Source organism: Sus scrofa, chromosome 5, assembly GCF_054392235.1.
Source record: "Sus scrofa isolate SSC_HxYL_T2T_F1_AM1 chromosome 5, Sscrofa_HxYL_maternal_Yorkshire_Landrace_v2.0, whole genome shotgun sequence".
NCBI lineage: Eukaryota > Metazoa > Chordata > Mammalia > Artiodactyla > Suidae > Sus > Sus scrofa.
In genome coordinates this window covers 37115623-37137700 of record NC_139387.1, presented here as the reverse complement: position 1 = coordinate 37137700, position 22078 = coordinate 37115623, and the positions used below count along the sequence as shown (strand labels likewise).

The 22078-nt window shown below is 40.0% G+C and overlaps 2 protein-coding genes across 5 annotated transcripts in view; one reads left to right on the top strand and one right to left on the bottom strand.

The window, feature by feature from the left end:
• The window catches only part of CPM (carboxypeptidase M), a 98036-nt gene extending 76079 nt beyond the window's left edge, over window positions 1-21957 (top strand). Inside the window, exons 8-9 of the mRNA XM_021091972.2 lie at window positions 14446-14594; window positions 17504-21957. Coding sequence (XP_020947631.1) covers window positions 14446-14594; window positions 17504-17746 — 392 coding nt within the window. The 3' untranslated portion in view covers window positions 17747-21957. The remainder of the gene's footprint in view (window positions 1-14445; window positions 14595-17503) is intronic.
• The window catches only part of MDM2 (MDM2 proto-oncogene), a 71103-nt gene continuing 60406 nt past the window's right edge, over window positions 11382-22078 (bottom strand). Inside the window, exons 13-18 of one of the 4 annotated variants that reach the window (XR_014845106.1) lie at window positions 20601-20691; window positions 18747-18835; window positions 17981-18045; window positions 17188-17374; window positions 16230-16354; window positions 11382-14848 (exon numbers count right to left, since the gene is read on the bottom strand). The gene's annotated coding sequence lies outside the window, so the exon portion shown is untranslated. Of the gene's footprint in view, window positions 14849-16156; window positions 17454-17980; window positions 18046-18746; window positions 18836-20600; window positions 20692-22078 lie in introns of those variants that run through there. The other 3 variants (XR_014845107.1, XR_014845105.1, XR_014845109.1) reach the window with 3 other exon arrangements.

The window sequence follows — 22078 nt, the reverse complement described above, 5'->3', positions numbered from 1 at the left end:
TGTGAGAGATAGATTAGCATCTGTCATCAGGTCCAAAGTCAGTGGCAGCTATGATCATTAAGTGGGTACATGGGAGGGCACAGTCTCCCACCAGCTCAGACTCTGCCCTGTGGCCAGTTCTTACCCAGCACAGGCTTTTCATCCTTGGAGCTTGATCCATGTCCAAGGGAAGGAGAACTCTAACTTTCTCCTCATTTCCAGATGTGTGCACAGAAGTTACCTCTCAGATGGTATTCTGCTTTATTACCTGAGCTTTTTCAAAATTCTGCTTTTTGTTATCCTGATATAATGGTGCTGGCTGTCTCTGCATCTCTTTGGATCTACTGGTCTTTTTTTTTTTTTTTTTTTCCCAGCATATAGAAATAAAGCATCTCTTCTGGTAAAACAATCACTTTCCTCTAAGTGGAAAAATTGGTGGTGCCTGAACAGAATATTGAAAAGACATATAAGATCCAAAGACAGCTTTCATTTGGTTAGTGGTATGCGGTTATCCTCTAATAGAAAATTCATATTTAAGCATAGTCTGGGATTGTTCAGTCACAGTGTGATATTCAGATATCCCCAGCTTAAAGAACTGTCTCTAGGTTTGGGGAAGGGCCATATGGAAACAAATCTTTTGGTCTTTAGAGGACACAGAATGAGAGTCAAACCAGAATGTGAAGACATTTCATTTGCAATTAACCTCGATCCAAATTACTCTTCCTTTTCCTATATTTGAGGATAGGCAAGCTACAGGTCCCTTGAAGTCTTTTTTCAGTTGTGACACATGATTATAGGGGTCTTGTGTGGGTGCCTAAGGCCATCCAAAAGCACTGTTCATAGACTGTCAAAAAAAATCAAATCTGTTCTGTTACAGTGTAACAACCACTTCCAGCCAAGAAGGAATTTGCTTTTTTTAATTGAAGTATAGTTGATTTATAATGTATTAATTTATGCTGTACAACAAAATGATTCAAATATATATTTATTGAAACATACACACATTGTGTATGTGTACATTCTTTTTCATATTCTTTCCCATTATGGTTTATCAGAGGATATTGAATATATTCCCTGCGCTATGTAGTAGGACCTTTTTGTTTATCCATCCTATGTATATAGTAGTTTGCATCTGCTAATCTTAAACTCCCAGTCCATCTCTCCCCTACCCTACCTCCCCCCTGGCAATCACAAGTCTGTTCTCAATGTCGGTGAGTCTGTTTCTGTTTCATAAATAAGTTCGTGTCATATTTTTAGATTCCACATATAAGTGATATCATGTGGTATTTGTCTTTCTCTTTCTGACTGACTTAGTAAGAGACTCTCTAGGTCCATCCATGTTGCTACAAATGACATTATTGTCTCTTTTCTGTGGCTTTTCTAGTACCCTATGGTTTGTATGTACTCTATCTTCTTATCCATTCCTCTGGCAATGGACATTGAAGTTCTTTCAATCATGTCTTGGCTGTTAGAAATAGTTCCTGCTCTAAACATAGGGGTGCATATTATCTTTTTGAATTATACGTTTGTTGGATCATATGGCACCTCTATTTTTAGCTTTTTGAGGAATCTCCATTTTATTTTCCGCAGTGGCTGCACCAACTTACCTTTACAACAGTGTAGGGTACCCCTTTCTCCACACCCTCTCCAGCATTTGTAATTTGTAGACTTTTTAAAGATGGCCATTCTGACTGGTATTAGGTGGTACCTCACTGCAGTTTTGATTTGCATTTCTCTAATAATTAGCGATGTTGAACATCTTTTCACGTGCCTACTGGCCATCTGTATGTCTTTGGAGAAATGTCTGTTTAAGTCTTCTGCCCATTTTTCAACTGGGTTGTTTAGTTTTCTTGTTACTGAGTTGTATGAGCTGTTTGTATATTTTGGAAACTTAAGTCCTTGTTGGTCACATAATTTGCGAATATTTTCTCCCATTCCATTAGGTTTTTTCGTTTTGTTTACAAATGCTCGTAAGTTTGATAAGTCCTATTTTTTTTTATTTTTGCATTCATTTCTATTGCCTTAGGAGAATGACCTAAGAAAACACTGTTGTGATTTATGTCAGAGAATGTTTTACCTATGTTCTTTTCTAGAGGTTTTATGGCATCATATCTTGTATTTAAGTCTTTAAGCCATTTTGAGTTTATTTTTGTGCCTGGTGTGAGGGAGTGTTCTAACTTCCTTGATTTGCATGTGTCTGTCCAGCTTTCTCAACACCACTTGCTGAAGAGACTGCCTTTCCCCCATTGTATGTTTGTGCTTCCTTTGTTGAGGATTAATTGACCATGGCTCTGTGGGTTTATTTCTAAGCTGTTCTGTTCCATTGATGTATATGTCTGTTTTTGTGCCAAGGCCACACTGTTTTGATTACTGTTTGCTGACTTATTTTTAAGGTACTGTGACATTTTTTTCCTTGATGTCTTCTGCCTCCTTAGCATCCCTAATCTTATTTCAGCAGTATCTTAGATGTTAAAGGATGGGGTAAAGCCAATTTCCAAGGTATCTTATTTTTTTATGAGTTTGGGTTTGGTTTTGTTTGATTTGGTTGGCTTCGAAGAAGACAGTGGAAAATACAAAAGATGCCAGCACATGTACCACCCCGACCACAAGCTCTCTTGCTCAGAGACACAGACTTTCTAAGTGGAAAGAAGACTCTAAGCTATTTCAGAGACCGAAGGAAGGAGAAAATAAAAATAGCTTTTTCTTTCACATATTCTTGCCCCTGTGGGACAAAGTTGAATTGAGAGCCCAGCAGCTTACCCAGTATTCCTGTCTCAACTTCAAACTTAAATAGCTATAGTCTTTCTATTCCTTTGTATCATTTTTCTTATTCAAATAAAAAGAGGGAATTCCCATTGTGGCTCAGTGGTTAACGAATCCGACTAGGAACCAGGAGGTTGCGGATTCGATCCCTGCCCTTGCTCAGTGGGTTAAGGATCCGGCGCTGCTGTGAGCTTCGGGGTAGGTTGCAGACATGGTTAGGATTTGGCGTTGCTGTGGCTGTGGCGCAGCTGGGCAGCTGTAGCTCCGATTAGACCCCTAGCCTGGGAACCTCCATATGCTGCACATGCGGCCCTAAAAAGCAAAAAAGAAGAAGAAGAAGAAAGAGAAGGATTAAGAAAGGGATTGGGAGCTCCTGTTGTGGCTCAGTGGTTTAAGAATCTGAAGTAGTCTCCATAAGGATGCTGGTTTGATCCCTGGCCTTACTCAGTGGGTTAAGGATCTGGCGTTGCCGTAAGTCATGGTGTAGGTTGAGGATGTGCCTTGGGTCTGGCGTTGCTGCAGCTGTGGTGTAGGGCTGCAGCTACAGCTCTGATTCTGCCACTAGCCCGGGAACTTCCATATGCCATGGGTGTGGCCATAAAAAGAAAAAATAAGAAAGGGGTTTTATTTGTTGAGCCTCCTGTTTGGTTACTTGCAATTTGATCTTTATAACCATCCTGGAAGGTGTACTTACTATCTGCATTTTATAGGTGATGAAATTGAGGCTTGGGAATGTTTAGTAATTTGGGAGCTGGGATTCTAATGTATTAAAGGACTTCCTAAGAAGGACATAACGGAAATATCTCTTCAAAAAAGAATGTCACTGGAGTTCCCATCGTGGTGCAGTGGTTAACGAATCCAACTAGGAACCATGAGGTTGCGGGTTCGATCCCTGGCCTTGCTCAGTGGGTTAAGGATCCGGCGTTGCCATGAGCTGTGGAGTAGGTTGCAGACGCGGCTCGGATCCTGCGTTGCTGTGGCTCCTGGCGTAGGCCAGCGGCTACAGCTCCGATTCGACCCCTAGCCTGGGAACCTCCTTATGCCTCGGGAATCGGCCCTAGAAAAAGGCAAAAAAAGACAAAAAAAAAAAAAAAGAAAGAAAGAAAAAAAGAATTAGAAAAAAGTGGAGTTCCCTGGATCTGGCAATGTCACTGCCGCGGCATGGGTTTGATCCCTGGCCTGGGGAACTTCCACATGCCGTGGGTGTGGCCAAAAAAAAACATTAAAAAGTAAAAAGCAACTTGGGACAGATAGAAGTTTGCTTAATGTTCCAGGTAAAAATTTTGTTGGTAAATGTCAAAACTTTTACATTTTATTTTAACCTTTTCTAAAGGACACTATTTAATATGTACCTCATTTTTTTTGTCATAATAAATAATTCCCAAGTATAACTGTTTGGGGCTAGTTCAGGGTCCTTTTTTCATTAAGGGCTCTTTTTTCTCACCTTTGTCATTAAGACACTGTGACTTGTGACTGAAGTGAACAAACTGGAGTGGGAAAATACGATTTAAAATAAAACGAGAGGAGTTCCCGTCGTGGCGCAGTGGTTAACGAATCCGACTAGGAACCATGAGGTTGTGGGTTCGGTCCCTGTCCTTGCTCAGTGGGTTAACGATCCGGCGTTGCCGTGAGCTGTGGTGTAGACTGCAGACACGGCTCGGATCCTGCGTTGCTGTGGCTCTGGCATAGGTTGGTGGCTACAGCTCCAATTAGACCCCTAGCCTGGGAACCTCCATATGCCGTGGGAGCAGCCCAAGAAATAGCAAAAAGACAAAAAAATAAAATAAAATAAAATAAAACGAGAGTAGTCTATATTAACAGGAATATTAACTGTATTCCTGAAATGTTGAGGTGAGGGGTGTGGTGTCAGGTTCAGGGTAGGTATGGATTTGCAGCCAGGCTGTACCACTTCATTGGTTGTGTGAGCTTGGATTATTTAGTAATCCAAACCCTCGGAGTTCTCTCATGACCTAGCAGTTAAGGACTCAGCGCTGTCACTGCTGTGGCTTGGGTTTGATATCTGGCCTGGAAACTTCTGTGTTCTGTGGCTGTGGCCAAAAAAAAAATTTCCAAAACCTTAATTCCCTCATCAGTAAAATTGTGATAATAATATTGCCTGCCTCATAGTGAATGTGATGCGTTACTGAGAAAATGCACATAAAGCACTTAGAATAGAGCCCAAAATATACTAACTGCTCACTAAATATTTGCTCCTGTTATTAGAAATAATAAGATTCCGGAGTCCCCTTGGTGGCGCAGTGGTTAATGAATCCGACTGGGAACCGTGAAGTTGCAGGTTCAATCCCTGGCCTTGCTCAGTGGGTTAAGGATCCTGCATCGCCATGAGCTGTGGTGTAGGTTGTAGACACGGCTCAGATCCCGCGTTGCTGTGGCTCTGGCGTAGGCCGGCAGCTACAGCTCCGATTAGACCCCTAGCCTGGGAACCTCCATATGCTGCGGGTGTAGCCCTAGAAAAGACAAAAAAAAAAAAAAAAAAAAAAAAAAAGAAAAAAAAGAAATAATAAGATTCCTTCAATCGATTCCATGCTTCCAAGCAACCCTGGGATTATAATTTTGCTTCCCACGTAGTTGCCTGACCATGAGACAAAAGTATTGAGTCCCTTGCATAGATAAGTATTTTACTATATATTAACATATTAGCATTTTTTAATTCAGTGAATTTTATTATATTTATACTTGAACAACCATCATCACAACCTAATTTTAGAACATTTCAATCCCAAAACCTCAGTCCATCCCTCTCCCTACAACCTGTCTCCTTTGGTAACTATAAATTTTTCAAAGTCTGTTTCTGTTTTGCAAATATCCTTTTTTTAGATTCCACATATAAGTGATAGCATATGATGTTTGTATCTCATTGTCTAACTTCACATAGGATGATAATTTCTATGTCCATCTACATTACTCCACACTCCATTATTTCATTACTTTTTATGGCTGAGTAATATTCCACTATATATACATACCACATTTTCTTTATCCATTCCTGTCGATGGACATTTAGGTTGCTTCCATGTCTTAGCTATTGAATATAGTGCATCAGTGAACATTGGGGTACATGTGTCTTTTCAAGTCGTGGTTTTTTGCTAGATAGATGCACAAGAATGGGATTGCTGGATCATGTAGTTCTTTTTTTTTTTTTTTTCTTTAGGGCTGCAAGTGCAGCATATGGAAGTTCCCAAGCTAGGGATCTAATTGGAGCTGCAACAGCAGGTCTACGCCACAGACACAGCAACACCAGATCCGAGCATACCTGTGATCTACACCAAAGCTCACAGCAACCCCGGATCCATAACCCACTGAGCAGGACCAGGGATTGAACCTGCATCCTCATGGATACTAGTTGGGTTCATTTCCACTGAGCCACCATGAGAATTCCTGGATCATATGGTAATTCTATTTTTAGTTTTTTGAGGACTCTCCATACTGTTTTCCACAGTGGTTGCACCAATTTACGTTCCCACCAATAGCATAAGAGCATTCCTTTTTCTCCACACCCTCTCTAGCACTTACTGTTTGCAGACTTTTTGATGATGGCCATTCTGGCTGGTGTAATGTGGTACCTCAAAGTAGTTTTGATTTGCATTTCTCTAATAATGAATGATGTTGAACATCTTTTCATGTGTTTTTTGGCCATCCACATGTCTTCTTTGGAGAATTATCTGTTTAGATCTTCTGCCTATTTTTTGATGGTGTTGTTTTTTTGGTATTGAGCTGTAGGAGGTGTTTATAAATTTTGGAGATTAATCCCTTGTTAGTCACTTCATTTGAAAATATTTTCTCCCATTCTGTGGGTTGTTTTTTTGTTTTGTTTAGGATTTCCTTTTCGGTACAGAAACTTTTCAGTTTAATTAGGTCCCATTTGTTTATTTTTGGTTTTTTTGTCATTACTCTAGGAGGTAGATCTGAGAAGATGATGCCGTGGTTTGTGTCAGGGTGTTTGGCCTATGTTTTCCTCTGGGAGTTTTATAGTATCTGGTCTTATATTTAAGTATTTAATCCATTTTGAGTTTATTTTTGTGTATGGTGTTAGGGAGTGTTCTAGTTTCATTCTTTTACATGAAGCTGTACAGTTTTCCCAGCACCACTTATTGAACAGGCTCTCTTTTCTCCATTGTATATTCTTGCCTCCTTTGTCATAGATTAGTTGGCTGTAGGTGTGTGGGTTTAATTCTGGGCTTTCTATCCTGTTCCACTGATCTATATTTCTGTCTTTGTGCCAGTACCATACTGTTTTGATGACTGTAGCTTTGTAATAAAGTCTGAAGTTAGGGAGCCTGCTTCTTTCAGCTCCATTTTTCTTTCTCAGGATGGCTTTGGCTATTCTGGGTCTTTTGTGCTTCCAAACAAACTTTAAAATATGGACAAACTAACAAACTTTTGTTTTAGTTCTGTGAAAAATATCATTGGTAATTTGACAGGGATTGCATTGAATCTGTAGATTGCCTTGGGCAGTAGTCATTTTGATAATATTGGTTCTTCCAGTCCAAGAGCATGATATATCTTTCCGTCTGTTTGTGTCATCTTTTATTTGTTTCATCAGCATCTTATAGTTTTCAGAGTACAGGTCTTTTGTCTCCTTAAGTAGATTCATTCTAGATTTTTTTTTTCTTGATGTGATGGTAAATGGGATTGTTTCCCTCATTTCTCTTTCTGATCTTTCATTGTTAGTATATAGAAATGCAGTTGATTTCTGTGTATTAATTTTGTATGTGTCAACTTTACCAAATTCATTTGAGCTCTAACAGTTTTCTAGTAGCATCTTTAGGATTTTTCTAGGTACAGTAACATGTCACCTGCAAACAGTGATAGTTTTACTTCTTCCTTTCCAATTTGGATTCCTTTTATTTATTTTTCTTCTCTGATTGTTGTAGCTAGGACTTCTAAAACTGTGTTCAATAGTAATGGCAAGTGTGGACATCCTTTTCTTGTTCCTGATTGCAGCAGGAATTCTTTCAGCTTTTCACCATTGAGAATGATGTTAGCTCTGGGTTTGTCATATATGACCTTTATTATGCTGAGGTTGGTTCCCTCTATACCCACTTCCTGGAGGATTTTTATCAGAAACGGGTGGTGGATTTTGTCAAAGGCTTTTTCTGCATCAATTGAGAGAATCATATGGTTTTTATTCTTCAGTTTGTTAATTTACTGTATTACACTTATTGATTTGCAGATATTGAAAAGTCCTTGCATCCCTGGGATGAATCCCACTTGATCATGGTGTACAATCCTTTTAATGTATCAATGGATTCAGTTTGCTAGTATTTTGTTGAGGATTTTTGCATCCATGTTCATCAGTGATATTGACCTGTAATTTTCTTATTTTGTGGTATCTTTGTCTGGTTTTGGTATCAGGATGCTGGTGGCCTTATAGAATGGGTTTGGAAATGTTCCTTCCTCTGCAGTTTTCTAGAATAGTTTCTAAAGGATAGGTGTTAGCTTTTGCTAAAATTTTGATAGAATTTGCCTGTGAAGCCATCTGGTCCTGGATTTTTGTCTGTTGGAAGTTTTTTATTCACAGTTTCAATTTCAGTACTTGTGGTTGGTCTTTCATCTTTTCTATTTCTTCTTGGTTTAGTCTTAGAAGATTGAAGATTGTACTTTTCTAAAAATTTTTCCATTTCATCTAGGTTGTACATTTTATTGGCATATAGTTGCTTGTAGTAGTCTCTTATGATCCTTTGTGTTTCTGTGATGTCATTTTATTGGCATATAGTTGCTTGTAGTAGTCTCTTATGATCCTTTGTGTTTCTGTGATGTCTGTTGTAGCATATTTAGGATTTTCTAGGTACAGTAACTTCTCCTTTTTCATTTCTAGTTTTATTGATTTTGAGGCCTCTCTCTTTTTTTTTTTTTTTTTTTTTTTTTTTTTTTTTTTTTGTCTTTTTGCTTTATCTAGGGCCACTCCTACAGCATATGGAGGTTCCCAGGCTAGGGGTTGAATTGGAGCTGCAACCGCCGGCCTATGCCACAGCTGCAGCAACGTGGGATCCGAGCCGCATCTGCAACCTACACCACAGCTCAGAGCAACGCTGGATCCTTAACCCACTGAGCAAGGCTAGGGATCGAACCTGCACCTCATGGTTCCTAGTCAGACTCATTAACCACTGTGCCACAATGGGAACTCCTCCAAGACCTCTCTCTTTTTTTTTCTTTTTTTTTTTTCTTGATGAGTCTGGTTTAAGGATTTATCAATTTTGTTTATCTTTTCAAAGAACCAGCTTTTCATTTCATTGATCTTTTCTGTGGTTGTCTTCATTTCTATTTCATTTATTTCTGCTCGGCTCTTTATTTCTTTCCTTTTACTAACTTTGGGTTTTGTCTGTTCTTGTTTCTCTAGTTGCTTTAGGTGTAAAGTTAAGTTGTTTATTTGAGATTTTTCTTGTTTCCTGAGGTAGGCTTGTGTTGCTATAAACTTTCCTCTTAGAATTGCTTTTGCTGCATCCCATAGATTTTGGACTGTTGTGTCCTTGTTGTCATTTGCTTCTAGGTATTTTTTAATTTCCTCTTTGATTTCTTCAGTGATCCATTGGTTGTTTAGCATGATGTTTAGTCTCCATGTGTTTGTGTTTTTTGCAGTTTTTTCCTTGTTGATTTCTAGTCTTATAGCATTGTGTTCAGAAAAGATACTTGATATGATTTCAATTTTCTTAAATTTACTGAGACTTGATTTGTGGCCCAGAATGTGATCTATCCTAGAGAATGCTCCATGTGCACTTGAGACGAATGTGTATTCTGCTGCTTTTGGACTGAATATTTTATAAATATCTATTAAGTCCATCTGGTTTACTGTATCTAATCTTAAGGCCTGTGTTTCCTTGTTGATTTTCTGTCTGGATAATCTGTCCATTGCTGTAAGTGGTGTGTTAAAATCCCCTGCTATTATTGCCAATTTATCCTTTTAAGGTTGTTAGCAGTTGCCTTATATATTGAGGTGATCCTGTGTTGGGTGTGTATATATTTACAGTTGTTATATCTTCCTGTATTGATCTTTTGATCATTATGTAACATCCTTCTTTGACTTTTATAACATTCTTTATTTTATGGTCTATTTTGTCTAATATAAGTATTGCTACTCCAACTTTCTTATGATTTCCATTTGCATGGAATATTTTCTTCCATCCTCTCTTTCAGTTCGTATGTGTCTCTAGAACTGAAGTAGGTCTCTTGAAGACAGTATGTATATGGGTCTTGGTTTTGTATCCATTCAGCCCTTTTGGTTGGGGCATTTAGTCCATTTACATTTAAGGTAATTATTGATATGTATGTTCTCATTGCCATTTTATTAACTGTTTTGCATTTGTTTTTGTTGGTCTTTTTTCTTCCCTTGTGGTTTGATAACTATCTTTTTTTTTTTTTTCTTTTTCAGGCCTCACCAGAAAGTATATGCAAGTTCCCAGGGCAGGAGTCAAATCAGAGCTACAGCTGCTGGCCTGTGTCACAGCCACAGCAACACCAGATCTAAGTCCCATCTGCCACATACACTGCAGCTCATGACAATGCCAGATTCCCCAACCCATTGAGCAAGGCCAGGGATCAAACCCACATCCTCATGGATTTGTTTCCTGCCACAACAGGAACTCCTGATAACTATCTTTAGTGTTGTGTTTGGATTGCTTTTTCTTATTTGTGTGTGTATCTATTGTAGATTTTTGGTTTGGGGTTACCATGAGGTGATTTGTGTGTGTGTATATTGTAGTTTTTGGTTTGATAGAGAAATCTATATATGTCAAGATTGTTTTTAGTTGTTGGTCTCTTAAGTGCAAGTGCATCTCCAGTATCCTGCATTTGTACCCTCTTCTTCTCACAATTTCTGATTTTGGTAGCATATTTGTGTGTGGATGACTTCCTACCTTTACTATATGTATGCCTTTACCACTGAGCCTTGTCATTTGTAATATTTTTGTTTCTAGTTGTGGTCTTTTTCACCTAGAGAAGTTCCTTTAGTATTTGATGTAAAGCTGGTTTAATGGTGCTGAATTCTCTTAGCTTTTGCTTGTCTGTAAAGCTTTTGATTTCCCTTCAAATCTGAATGAGATACTTGCTGGGTAGAATAATCTTGGTTGGAGGTTTTTTCCTTTCATCACTTTAAGTGTATCATGCAACTTCCTTCTAGCCTGCAAAGCTTGTGCTGAAAAATCAGCCAATAACCTTACTGGGTTCCCCTGTATGTTATTTGTTTCTTTTCCCTAGTGGCTTTCAATATTTCCTCTTTAATTTTGGTGAGTTTGATTAGTATTTGTCTTGGGGTGTCCTTCCTTGGGTTTATTTTGTATAGTATTTGTCATGCTTCATGGATTTGAGTGAGTGATCCCTTTCCCATGTTAGGGAAGTTCTTGGCTATTATCTCTTCAAGTATTTTCTCTGGCCCTTTCTCTCTTTTCTCCTCTAGCACCCCTACAATACAGATGTTGGTACATTTAAAGCTGTCCCAGAGTTCTCTTAGTCTTGTCTTCATTTCTTTTCAGCTTCATTTCTTTTTCTTTTCTGTTCCACGTCAGTAATTTCCACTGGTATGCCTTCCACTGGTATGCCTTCCACCTCACCTATTCATTCTTCTGCCTCCTGTACTCTGTACAGAGTTCCTTCTAGTGAGTTTTTTAATTTTAGCTATTGTATTTTGCATCTCTGCTTGCTTAATCTTTAAATCTTCTATTTCTTCGTTCAGTGTTTCTTGTAATTTATCAATCTTTGCCTCCAGTTTATTTCTAAGATTTTGAATCATCTTTAGTATCATTAAAATTTTTTCATGGAGGTCAGTAATCTCCAGATCACTTAGCTGTTTTCCTGGGTTTTTTTTCTTGTTCCTTTGTCTGAGTCATACTTCTCTGCTTTTTCATGTTGCGTAGATTATTTTTGTGTGGTCTCCTTTTTGCAGGCAATAGGTTGTAGCCTCTCTTGCTTCTGATGTCTTGTGGCTGAAGTTGGCACAGGGGCTTGCTGCAGACTTCCTGATGGGAGGGACTGGTTCCTGCCCACTGGTGGGTGGAGCTGATTCTTATCACCCTGATGGATGGGGAATTGTGTCTCTGGATGTGATTAGAGGTGGCTCTATGCCTTTGGGGATAGGGGGGTGTCTTTAGGCAGCCTGTGGGCTGATGGGTGGGGCTGTGATCCCACCCAGTTTTTTGTTTGGCCTGAGGCTTCTCAGCCCTGATGGATGGGGCCAGGTTTTTCTAAAATGGCCACCTCCAGAGGAGTTCATGCTGATGATTATTCCTGAGGCCTTTTCCTCCAAGGCCCCCTATTTTCCCAGTAGATCCTCCAAGGTCTGCAGGCAGGTCTGATCCAGATTCCTATGGAATCTCTGCTTTGCCCTGGGACCTAGTGCACATGAAAGCCTGTGTGCACATTTCAAGAGCAGACTTTCCACCAGTCCCATAGAGCTCCTGTGCACAAGGCCCATTGGCTCTCAATGCCAAATGCTCCAGGGACTCCTCCTCCCAATGCCAGACCTCAGGCATGGGAACCTGAGGTGGGGCTCAGAACTCTCACTCCCATGGGTGAGCCTCTGCAATACAGTTACTTTCCAGTCTGTGAGCTGCCCACCCAATGGGTATGGGGTTGCTTATAACAGCATAATTATCCCTCTTACCATCTCAATGGGGCCTTCTCTTTGCCTTTTGGTGTAGGGTATCTTTTTTGGTAGTTTTCAGTCTCTTGTTTGTGGTTGTTTAGCAATTGATTGTAATTTTGTTGTTTTCATGAGAGAAGGTGAGTTCTAATCCTTCTACTCCTCCATCTTAACCCCATCTCCAATGCATCGGCACTTTTGAGCTTTGTTTAGGACTTTATGGCACCTACCTATGATGATGCGCAATACAGTTTGGTGACTGAATAAAGAACTTGGAAATGATAGGAATAGATTTAGATTGTCATCTGTGTTCTCTCATTTTGATAATATGTGCTATAAATGGAATTTTTTCAACAACCACCAACAAATTTAACTTATAATTTAAAATACAGTCAAGCTACCAATCTGATTTATACGAAAAATAAGTTTGCCAAGTTCTGATTCAAGATGGTGACATAGGAGAGTCCTGAAATCGCCTTTTCCCACAGACACACCAGAACTGTGTATTGAACAATTATCTAGGCAAGAAACCTAAAAACTACCTGAGCAACTTCTATACATCAGGTAAACAAGAAAAAACCTACATTGAAGCAGGTGGGAGAGGCTGAGACACAATCTTGCCATAAACCCATCTCTGGTATAGCAACCCACAATCAAGGAGGAACACACAACTCCAAGCTGCTCCCTGAGAAGAAAATGTTTGAATCCCACATCTGGCACCCCAACTTTTAAGACCTGCACCTAAGAGACAAGCCTACAAAACATCTAGCTTTGAAAGAGACAGGGTTTGTATCCATGAGAACCACAAGGCTATAGCAAACTGAGAGACAGTACCTAAAGGACTCTCGCAGACTTACCTGGCTACCCTCAGGGCCCAGTGCTGAGGCATCTGACTATAAAGTGCTCAGTCTTTCTATGAAAGAGGGCTATTTGCTTGTCTGAAAACTTCAGCCTGATGAAGAGTCCTCTAATTTAACATACATCCAGGAGCCAACTGAAACACTCTCCAACTATTTATAAACCTGACTAGTATCTATGAGGATGCAGGTTCGATCCCTGGTCTCACCCTGGGTTAAGGATTCAATGTTGCTGTGAGCTGTGGTGCAGGTCACAGACGCGGCTCAGATCCACATGGCGCTGTGGTTGTGGTATAGGCCAGCAACTGCAGCTCCAATCTAAGGCCTAGCCTGGGAACTTCCATATGCCACAGGTGCAGCCCTGAGGCAAAATAATTATAGTAATAAATAATAAATTTTAAAAAGAAGTTCCCTGGTGGCCTAGTGGTTAAAGATCTAGGATTGTCACTGTTGTGACACAGGACTGATCCCTGGCCCAGGAACTTCCACATGACATGGATGTAGCCAAAAAAAAAAAAAAACCCCAAAATCAGAGACCAAATAAATTGGTAGTTGCCCAGAGGCAGAGGGTGGGGTAAAACAGGTGAAGGTGGTCAAAAAGTACAAACTTCCAGTTATAAAATCAATAAGTCCTGGGGATATAATGTACAGCATGGTAAGTATGGTTCATAATACTGTATTATATACTTTAAATTTGCTAAGAGTGAATCTTAAAAGTTTTTATCACAAGAAAAAAAATTGTAACTATATTAACTGGGCATACTCTTACTATTTCATAATACATATATATGATATTAAATATTTTTACACCTGAAACTAATATATTATATTTCATCTCCATTTTTTCTTTTTCTCTGTCTTTTTGCCTTTTCTTAAGCCACTCCAGCGGCATATGGAGTTTCCCAGGCTAGGGGTCTAATTGGAGCTGTAGCCGCCGGCCTACGCCAGAGCCACAGCAACACAGGATCCAAGCCACATCTGCAACCTACATCACAGCTCACGGAAATGCCGGACCCTTAACCCACTGAGCAAGGCAGGGAACGAACCTGCAACCTCATGGTTCCCAGTCGGATTCGTTAACCACTGAGCCACGACGGGAACTCCTCCACTTTTTCTAATTTTACCATCCCTCTAAAACACCTTAACTTAAAACAGCTAATAAATATTAGACATATTTTTCTTAATTGATTATAAGAATTTTTTAATAGCCCATAAAATATATTAACATTTTATTCTCTTTTTGTCTTGCAGGTGTAAAGGGTCAAGTGTTTGATCAGAATGAGACTCCCTTACCCAATGTAATTGTAGAAGTCCAAGACAGAAAACATATTTGCCCTTACAGAACCAACAAATTTGGAGAGTATTACCTCCTTCTCTTGCCTGGGTCCTATGTAATAGAGGTGAGTATGCAATGCTAGTTATTGTTATTAAAGTATTATAGAATTAATAATACTTACTCACATAGAAAGAATCTAAAATAAACCTGGAAAGGCCAAAAGTAGATACCTCGGGACAGAAGAATGGATCAACATCAGACTTGCATTTGGCAGGAAGTAGGTGAGATGGCAATAATAGGACTGAACCCCCAAAATCATGCTTTTTCCCAGCTGGCAATTAACTTTTGATAGAAGCCAAATACCATTTTTGGTGATACCTTTTATAATAAAAAATGAAACAAACCATATTAATAGTAAGAATAAACAAACAATGTAGCCAAAATATTTCCAAGCTTCATGGAATACCATTTTAATGGCTGTTCCATGAAACATAATTTCTACTATTAAAAAATAGATTGGGGGAGTTCCCATCATGGCACAGTGGTTAACGAATCTGACTAGGAACCATGAGGTTGCGGGTTCGATCCCTGCCCTTGCTCAGTGGGTTAGGGACCCGGCGTTGCCGTGAGCTGTGGTGTAGGTTGCAGACGCGGCTCAGATCCCGCGTTGCTGTGGCTCTGGCGTAGGCCGGCGGCTACAGCTCCGATTAGACCCCTAGCCTGGGAACCTCCTTATGCCGCGGGAGTGGCCCTAGATAAAGCAAAAAGACAAAAAAAAAAGATTGGGGAGTTCCCATAGTGGCTCAGTGATAATGAACCTGACTAGTATCCATGAGGATGCAGGTTCAATCCCTGGCCTTGCTCAGTGGGTGAAAGGATCTGGCATTGCAATGAGCTGTGGTGTAGGTCACAGATGTGGCTTGGATCCTGAGTTGCTGTGGCTCTGGCATAGCCAGGCATTTGCAGCTCCATTTCGACCCCATAGACCTCTAGCCTGGGAACTTCCATATGCTGTGGGTGCAGCCCTAAAAAACAAAAACAAAAAAAATTGGGACACAAGTAATTTAGAACTCATTACAAATAAAACTTAATCCAAATAAAATTTGATCCACAAAGTTTACCACTGTATTAAGTGATAGACATATTTTGCAGCTCTTTTTTTTTTTTTTTTTTTTTTTTTTTTTGTCTTTTGTGTTTTGTTGTTGTTGTTGCTATTTCTTGGGCTGCTCCCGCGGCATATGGAGATTGCCAGGCTAGGGGTTGAATCGGAGCTGTAGCCACCAGCCTACACCAGAGGCACAGCAACGCAGGATCCGAGCCGCGTCTGCAACCTACACCACAGCTCACGGCAACGCCGGATCATTAACCCACTGAGCAAGGGCAGGGACCGAACCCGCAACCTCATGGTTCCTAGTCGGATTCGTTAACCACTGCGCCACGACGGGAACTCCTGCAGCTCTTTCTTAAGCAAATGATGGTATCTTCTAATCAATGCAAGTAAAATTCCAGGTTTAATTCTATTTATGGTTTTTGTTTTGTTTTGTTTTGTTTTTTGGCTGCACTCGAGGCATGTGGGAGTTCCTGGGTCAGGGATCAAACCTGTGCCACAGCAGTGAACCAAATCCTTAACCACTGGGCCACCAGGGAACTCCCTAAATTCTATGTAAGACGCATGTCTCTGAGTCATTTATTTCTCTAAGGAGGCAGTGACTAGTTTAAGCCTGAGTGTGTTTATGTGAATGAATTAATGAATAAGTACCTGATTTATCTGGCCATATTGTGCCTCTTCCTCTTGGGTGTGACTTTCTCTAACAATGTCAAGATTCTCGTAGTTTGCTTAGTGAGTCATACAGAGCTACTCCTGAGAGAAGGTGGTCATTTATTCTGCAATGAAAAGTGGCTTCATAGTTCATTCTTTCATCTTTTAGGACATAATAAAAGACAGGCTCTTCAGTTTATAAAACTCCATAGGATTAAAATCCCCTGCTCCAGAGGTTAGCCCCCAGGTCCCCAGCACTCTGAGTGAGAAGCATTGATAACTAATCCTTTTCCTGAGCATGTCTCCTACTGAGGAGATGAATAGAGCTGGAAAGACCTCAACTCACTCTGAATCTCTGCTTAAAAAGGCCCTTTATTTTCCTGTCATCTACTTTGACATTTCCATTATATGAAAAAAAAAGCATTTTCCTTGTAGTGAATCTACATTATTTTTATGCAGTCCCACAAATAAGCCACATCTTTATAGAATAACATTATGAATGGTTCATTTCCAGTTAGACTAACACAGCACATGTTGGCTTTAGTTCCAAGTTCTAGGACAAGAGAGGAAGGTAAGACTCTGGAAGCTGAAATGAGTGGCTAAAATACATGCTAGTTAGTGGTTATGTAAGTCGTAGGCCCCATTCTTTTCCCTCTCTACTATATGTAAGAAAAGCATTTCTCAGTGGATATAATCTATAGTTAATTTAGTGTTTGTCATATCTTTTTCCTGATCTTTTTGTCCACCTAAAAGATAAATCTAGCTGACGATTCAGACTCATATGGACAAAACCAGGTAAAATCAAAGCTTCATACGGAAGCAGTAAACTTACCCACTCAGATCAGCTGCAAGGAAAATGGAATAAATCGAGCAAAGAATTCCACTTATAAATAATCTTGATACCAAGTCAGGATGTTAAGCACAGATTTGGAACAAAGAAAAACAGTCAACTCTTTACCTTTGCTCTCCATGAAAACGATGCTGGCAGAAATCAGCCTATTGCTTCCAGCTTCTGACTCACATCTCAGATAAGGGAACCGTCTTTATTTCACCCTGCAGTTCTCAGCAGCAGCATTAACAACTGTCGTCCACATCATAGGCATTGGATAACTCACTCAGCGAGCAAGACCGAAGCTGTTACTAGCCTGGGAGACGGCAGATTGTCACATGTGTTTGATAAGGGCTGCATTTTAGTGGTGGATAACAGTGTTTTCAGTGTTGGCACTACAAAACATTTGAAATCACTCAGATAACTGTTTCTTGTTTCCTCTCAGGTTACCGTCCCTGGACACAACCCACATCTCACAAAGGTGACTATTCCCCCCAAATCCCAGAACTTCAGTGCTCTTAAAAAGGATATTTTACTTCCATTCAGAGGGCAATTGGATCATATCCCAGAATCAAATCCTTTATGTCCTATGATTCCTCTTTACAGAGATTTGCAAGGCCACTCAGTTGCAACAAAGCCCAGTCTGTTCTTATTTTTAGTGACTCTTTTTCACATATTGTTCAAATAAAACAAAATGTGAAACTCAACCCCCATCACCACCTGGAATCAGGGATTACTCAAGCCAGGTTGCTGCAACTCTAACTCCCTCTGTGGGACACCTCGACTGGTTAAATGCCACAGTCCTTCCCTAAGAAGAGAAATGGTTGTTTCTAAAACCTGCAACAAGCCACGTATGGTGATAATGGAAGGAATGATTTAGTCTTGATGGAAGACATCTACCCATCAAATACCGCCCACTTACACTTAATCTTGAAGTATTCTTAGAAATTTGTAAGAAGTTAAACTTGAGAAGCAAAAAAGAAGTTCCTGCAAGAAAAAAAAAAAAAAAAAGGAACAAGGAACTTATTTTGTATACAGAGAGCCAAATGAATATAAGCAATGAAGATGAACATTTACTGATCACCTACTACATACAAGACCTTGTCATGTGTGCTACATGTGACAAGATGGTGCCATATATAATTTTCAGTGCAAGGACAAGTGATAATAGGACTGGGAATATTAAGGTTTGCCAATGTTTTAAGAATATATAAGAAAAAAACAGGCAACCACATCTCAGTGGTCCAAGAATATATGGATCTGATGGGATGATAAATTTGTCTACAGAGCCCCCAAATAATAGGTCAATTAAGTTAGGGTCCCTGCCTTTCTGCAACTGGTGACACAGTCTTCGGTTATATCAACGACCTCCAAATGCCTGAGCTCCAGACTCAGGTCTGACTCTCCACTGGATGTATCTATGTGGACGTGACCCATTGATGCCTCAAACTCAACATGTTGAAAATTGAACATACTTTTCTCCCCAGAGTTGCTCTTCCTCCTGCATTCTCTTTCTCATACTGAGAGCACCAAACTAGAAGCCTGGGAGTTACCCGCGATAACTCCACCTCCTCCTCCTCCTCCATTCCATGTCTTCACTCACTATAGACTGTTATTTGTGCATGTTGATTGATTCTGCCCTCTCGCGTGGCTACTAACATTGCCAGGTTTGGGCCATCATAGCTCACCTGCACCACAGCCAACAGCCTTACTGGTCTTTTGCTCCCAGCCTCCTTCTCTTCAAATCCCACCTCCACACAGCTCTGGGGAAAAGGACCTATTTAAAACAAAAAACAACAATCAACTCTTTGTAGTTCCTACACACATAACATGCTGTGTCTCCTCTGTGTAAGAAATGCCATCCTGGAGTTCCCCTTGTCGCTCCGCGGTTAACGAACCTGACTAGCATCCATGAGGACATGGGTTCGATCCCTGGCCTCACTCAGTGGGTTAAAGATCCGGCATTGCCATGAGCTGTGGTGTAGGTCGCAGACGTAGCTCAGATCCTGAGTTTCTGTGGCTGTGATGTAGTCCAGTGGCTACAGCTCCGATTGGACCCCTAGCCTGGAAACTTCCATGTGCCACGGGTGTAGCCCTAAAAAGACGAAAAAAAAAAAAAAAGAAAAGAAAAGAAAGAAAAAGAAGAAATGCCATCCTGACCCACTACCTTTTCTTTCCCACTCCTCCTTTTAAAATTCAGTTCAGGTATCAACTCCCCTAGGAAACGTTTGCTGACCACTGTCCCATTCCACTGTTTCACCCTCTCCTGGTCAGTCTGGGGGCCCTGCCTCTCTGTTCCCCAAATTAAACAGGGACCCTCTGTTATGGCATTTATAACACTGTATTATGATTGTCTGCTTCCATGTGTGAGTTCCTCTGGTAGAGTGTGAGGTCTCTGAAACCAAGGTCTATTTAATTTGTTTGAAAAACTTACTATCCTCAGTTCCTAGCACATGGTGAGACCTGAATGAATGAATAAAGATATCCAGAAACCTGCTACTCTTAAAACATTATATGTAAAACTTGGTGAGGGGTGGGAGGGTATCAAACAGAAAAAAAATAGCAACACTGGTAAGCAAATTTCTGAATGCTATGTATTACTCATGGAAAGTGAGTTGCCTTGGCTCTTTAAATTGAAAGTTCTATAGCATCTGGAAAAACGATAGTGGGTTTGGTACATGCTTGGTGATACATGGGCATTTAGGAGCTACTCCTGTGCCAGGTTTATTCTGCATGCACAAAATCATACATGTTAATATAAGCAAAATATATAGCCTTCTTTTAAATCTGGTAATAACCTGAGTATCTTGATCATTTTTATTTAAATAAGCAATAATTATATAGTTGAAAGTATAAATACGTTACAGAAAATTATTTTGGTATATCAGATAAAAGTGTATAAAACTCAACTTACCATCAAGTGCTAAACAATTTTCAATCAGACATTCTAACTTTTCCTTTTCTAAGACAGTGAATTTTGAAGAGAGGGACATGAACCAAAATTTGATTTGGTTCCTCATAAGCCTTCATGTACATTTCTTAAGGAAATAGTTTTAAAATCAGAAATTTTTATCAGAATCAAGCTTAAAACCATTTAGTAACAAGCAAAACAATTTAGAGTAATTTCCAATCTGAATGTAAACCAAACATGAATTTAGTTCAGAGCAGGTTTGGGGTACTTATTTTGCAGCTACAATTCTGTGCTTGAAAGGGAAGTTTGTCCCAAGGATTTGGTCTGGTGGAATCCAGTCATGCCCTCCACTCATCATGTGACGTGTTTAAGAGGAGAAATGACCATGGCATTCTGACGACAGGGGGACCAGGTCCCCAGATCTCCCTGCGTAACACCTTTCCTACTGTGGTCCACCCTCTTAGGCTGGTGATTATGCTCCTTCAGTTCTAAGTTCAGGTATAATTCCTTTTACGGAGACGCTAACATGGCAAAGGTTTTCGAAAGAGGAGAAAAGATAGCATGTGCAATAAAATGATCATGAGACGGCAAGAGCCCTGTGAGCCAAGCCACCCGTGTTCAGTTTCCTTACCTGTGAAATGAAGGTCTCTGCTTGACTGTGATGCTGTGACTGTCACTAGCAGCGGAGTAAGATGCCACACTCTGGTGCCTGTTTTGGGTGCCTGACCAGGTGGAGGGAAGATTATTAACACTCAAGGGACACACATATTTTGACAGCAGTATAATATAACTTATTAGAGACCAGGAAGCAGAATTGGCTGAAAAACTAAAATACTGGCTAGCTGGAATGCTCATTTAATAATATTTAAGGAAACATTCATGAAATAACACTGCTTTCTCTCATGTACCTCCTCACATTATAATAAGTGTGAACATAAATGAATTTAAATGGTGGGGAGTATTTTAGAGAAATGTCAAGTCACTGCAGATAAGCGTCAGTGTTGATTTTGGTGCTTAATTTATCACAGACTTGAGCTGTTGGATGTATCACAAATGTTAAAGAGCCTCTTCTCAATATTTCTGAAAGCCTAAGAAATCAGCATTTTTGTTCCAGAAGCAAATTTGCATTTGTAGTGTTTCTTTAAATGTATGAAAGAGGCTAGCTCTCCCTTTAGAAAGTAAAAATATCTGGCACTGGATTAGAAATATCTTTTCTGGGGAGTTCCCGTTGTGGCACAGCAGAAACAAATCTGACTAGAGACTATGAGATTGCAGGTTAGATCCCTGGCCTCGCTCAGTGGGTTAAGGATCCGGCGTTGCCATGAGCTGTGGTGTAGGTCGCAGACACGGCTCGAATCTGGCCTTGCTGTGGCTGTGGTGTAGGCCAGCAGCTGTAGCTCCCATTAGACCCCTAGCCTGGCAACCTCCATATGCTGCTGGTGCGGCCCTGAGAAGACAAAAGACAAAAGAAAAATCTTTTCTTAGGGAATCTAGAAAAACGAGCGTCGCATATTATCTTATTGTAATGGGGAAGTTGCTTTTTGAGAAACATGGTTCATATTCTACACAGTGATAATCCAGTCGCCTATTTTATGACAGATTTAGCTTGGCGGGAGGCAGGGGAAGGATGATGTGGTTAAAGAGAAAAAGTTCACAGCACCTAAAGTAGAAATTCTGGGAAAGTCTAACCTCATTGTAAACCTTACATTGTATCACTGATAAACAGATACTGTACTGTATTGCTCACGAACCACCTTATCATATTTTGGAAGATGAACTATTCACCAGCCTTTTATAGATGTTGCATAAACTGATTTTACAAGTTTTCTCAGTGACTTTCTTTTGTACTATGAGAACTTAAAATGCCTAAAGTGTCTAAGACTATAAAGTTTTTGTGGGGGGTAGAGGCCATGACTACCTCTGAATTCAGTCATTCAGTAAAATCAGAATATTTCTGATTCTCAATAAAGAATTAATACTCATATAAACAGTGAATGCTGTTTCTTTCCATTGGCATTACTTTAAAAACAAATCGTAATGGCAGTGTACAAAGTCCACATACCAGCAAGAACTGATTACCGCCAAATTGAGTCTGGGAAAGACCAAATT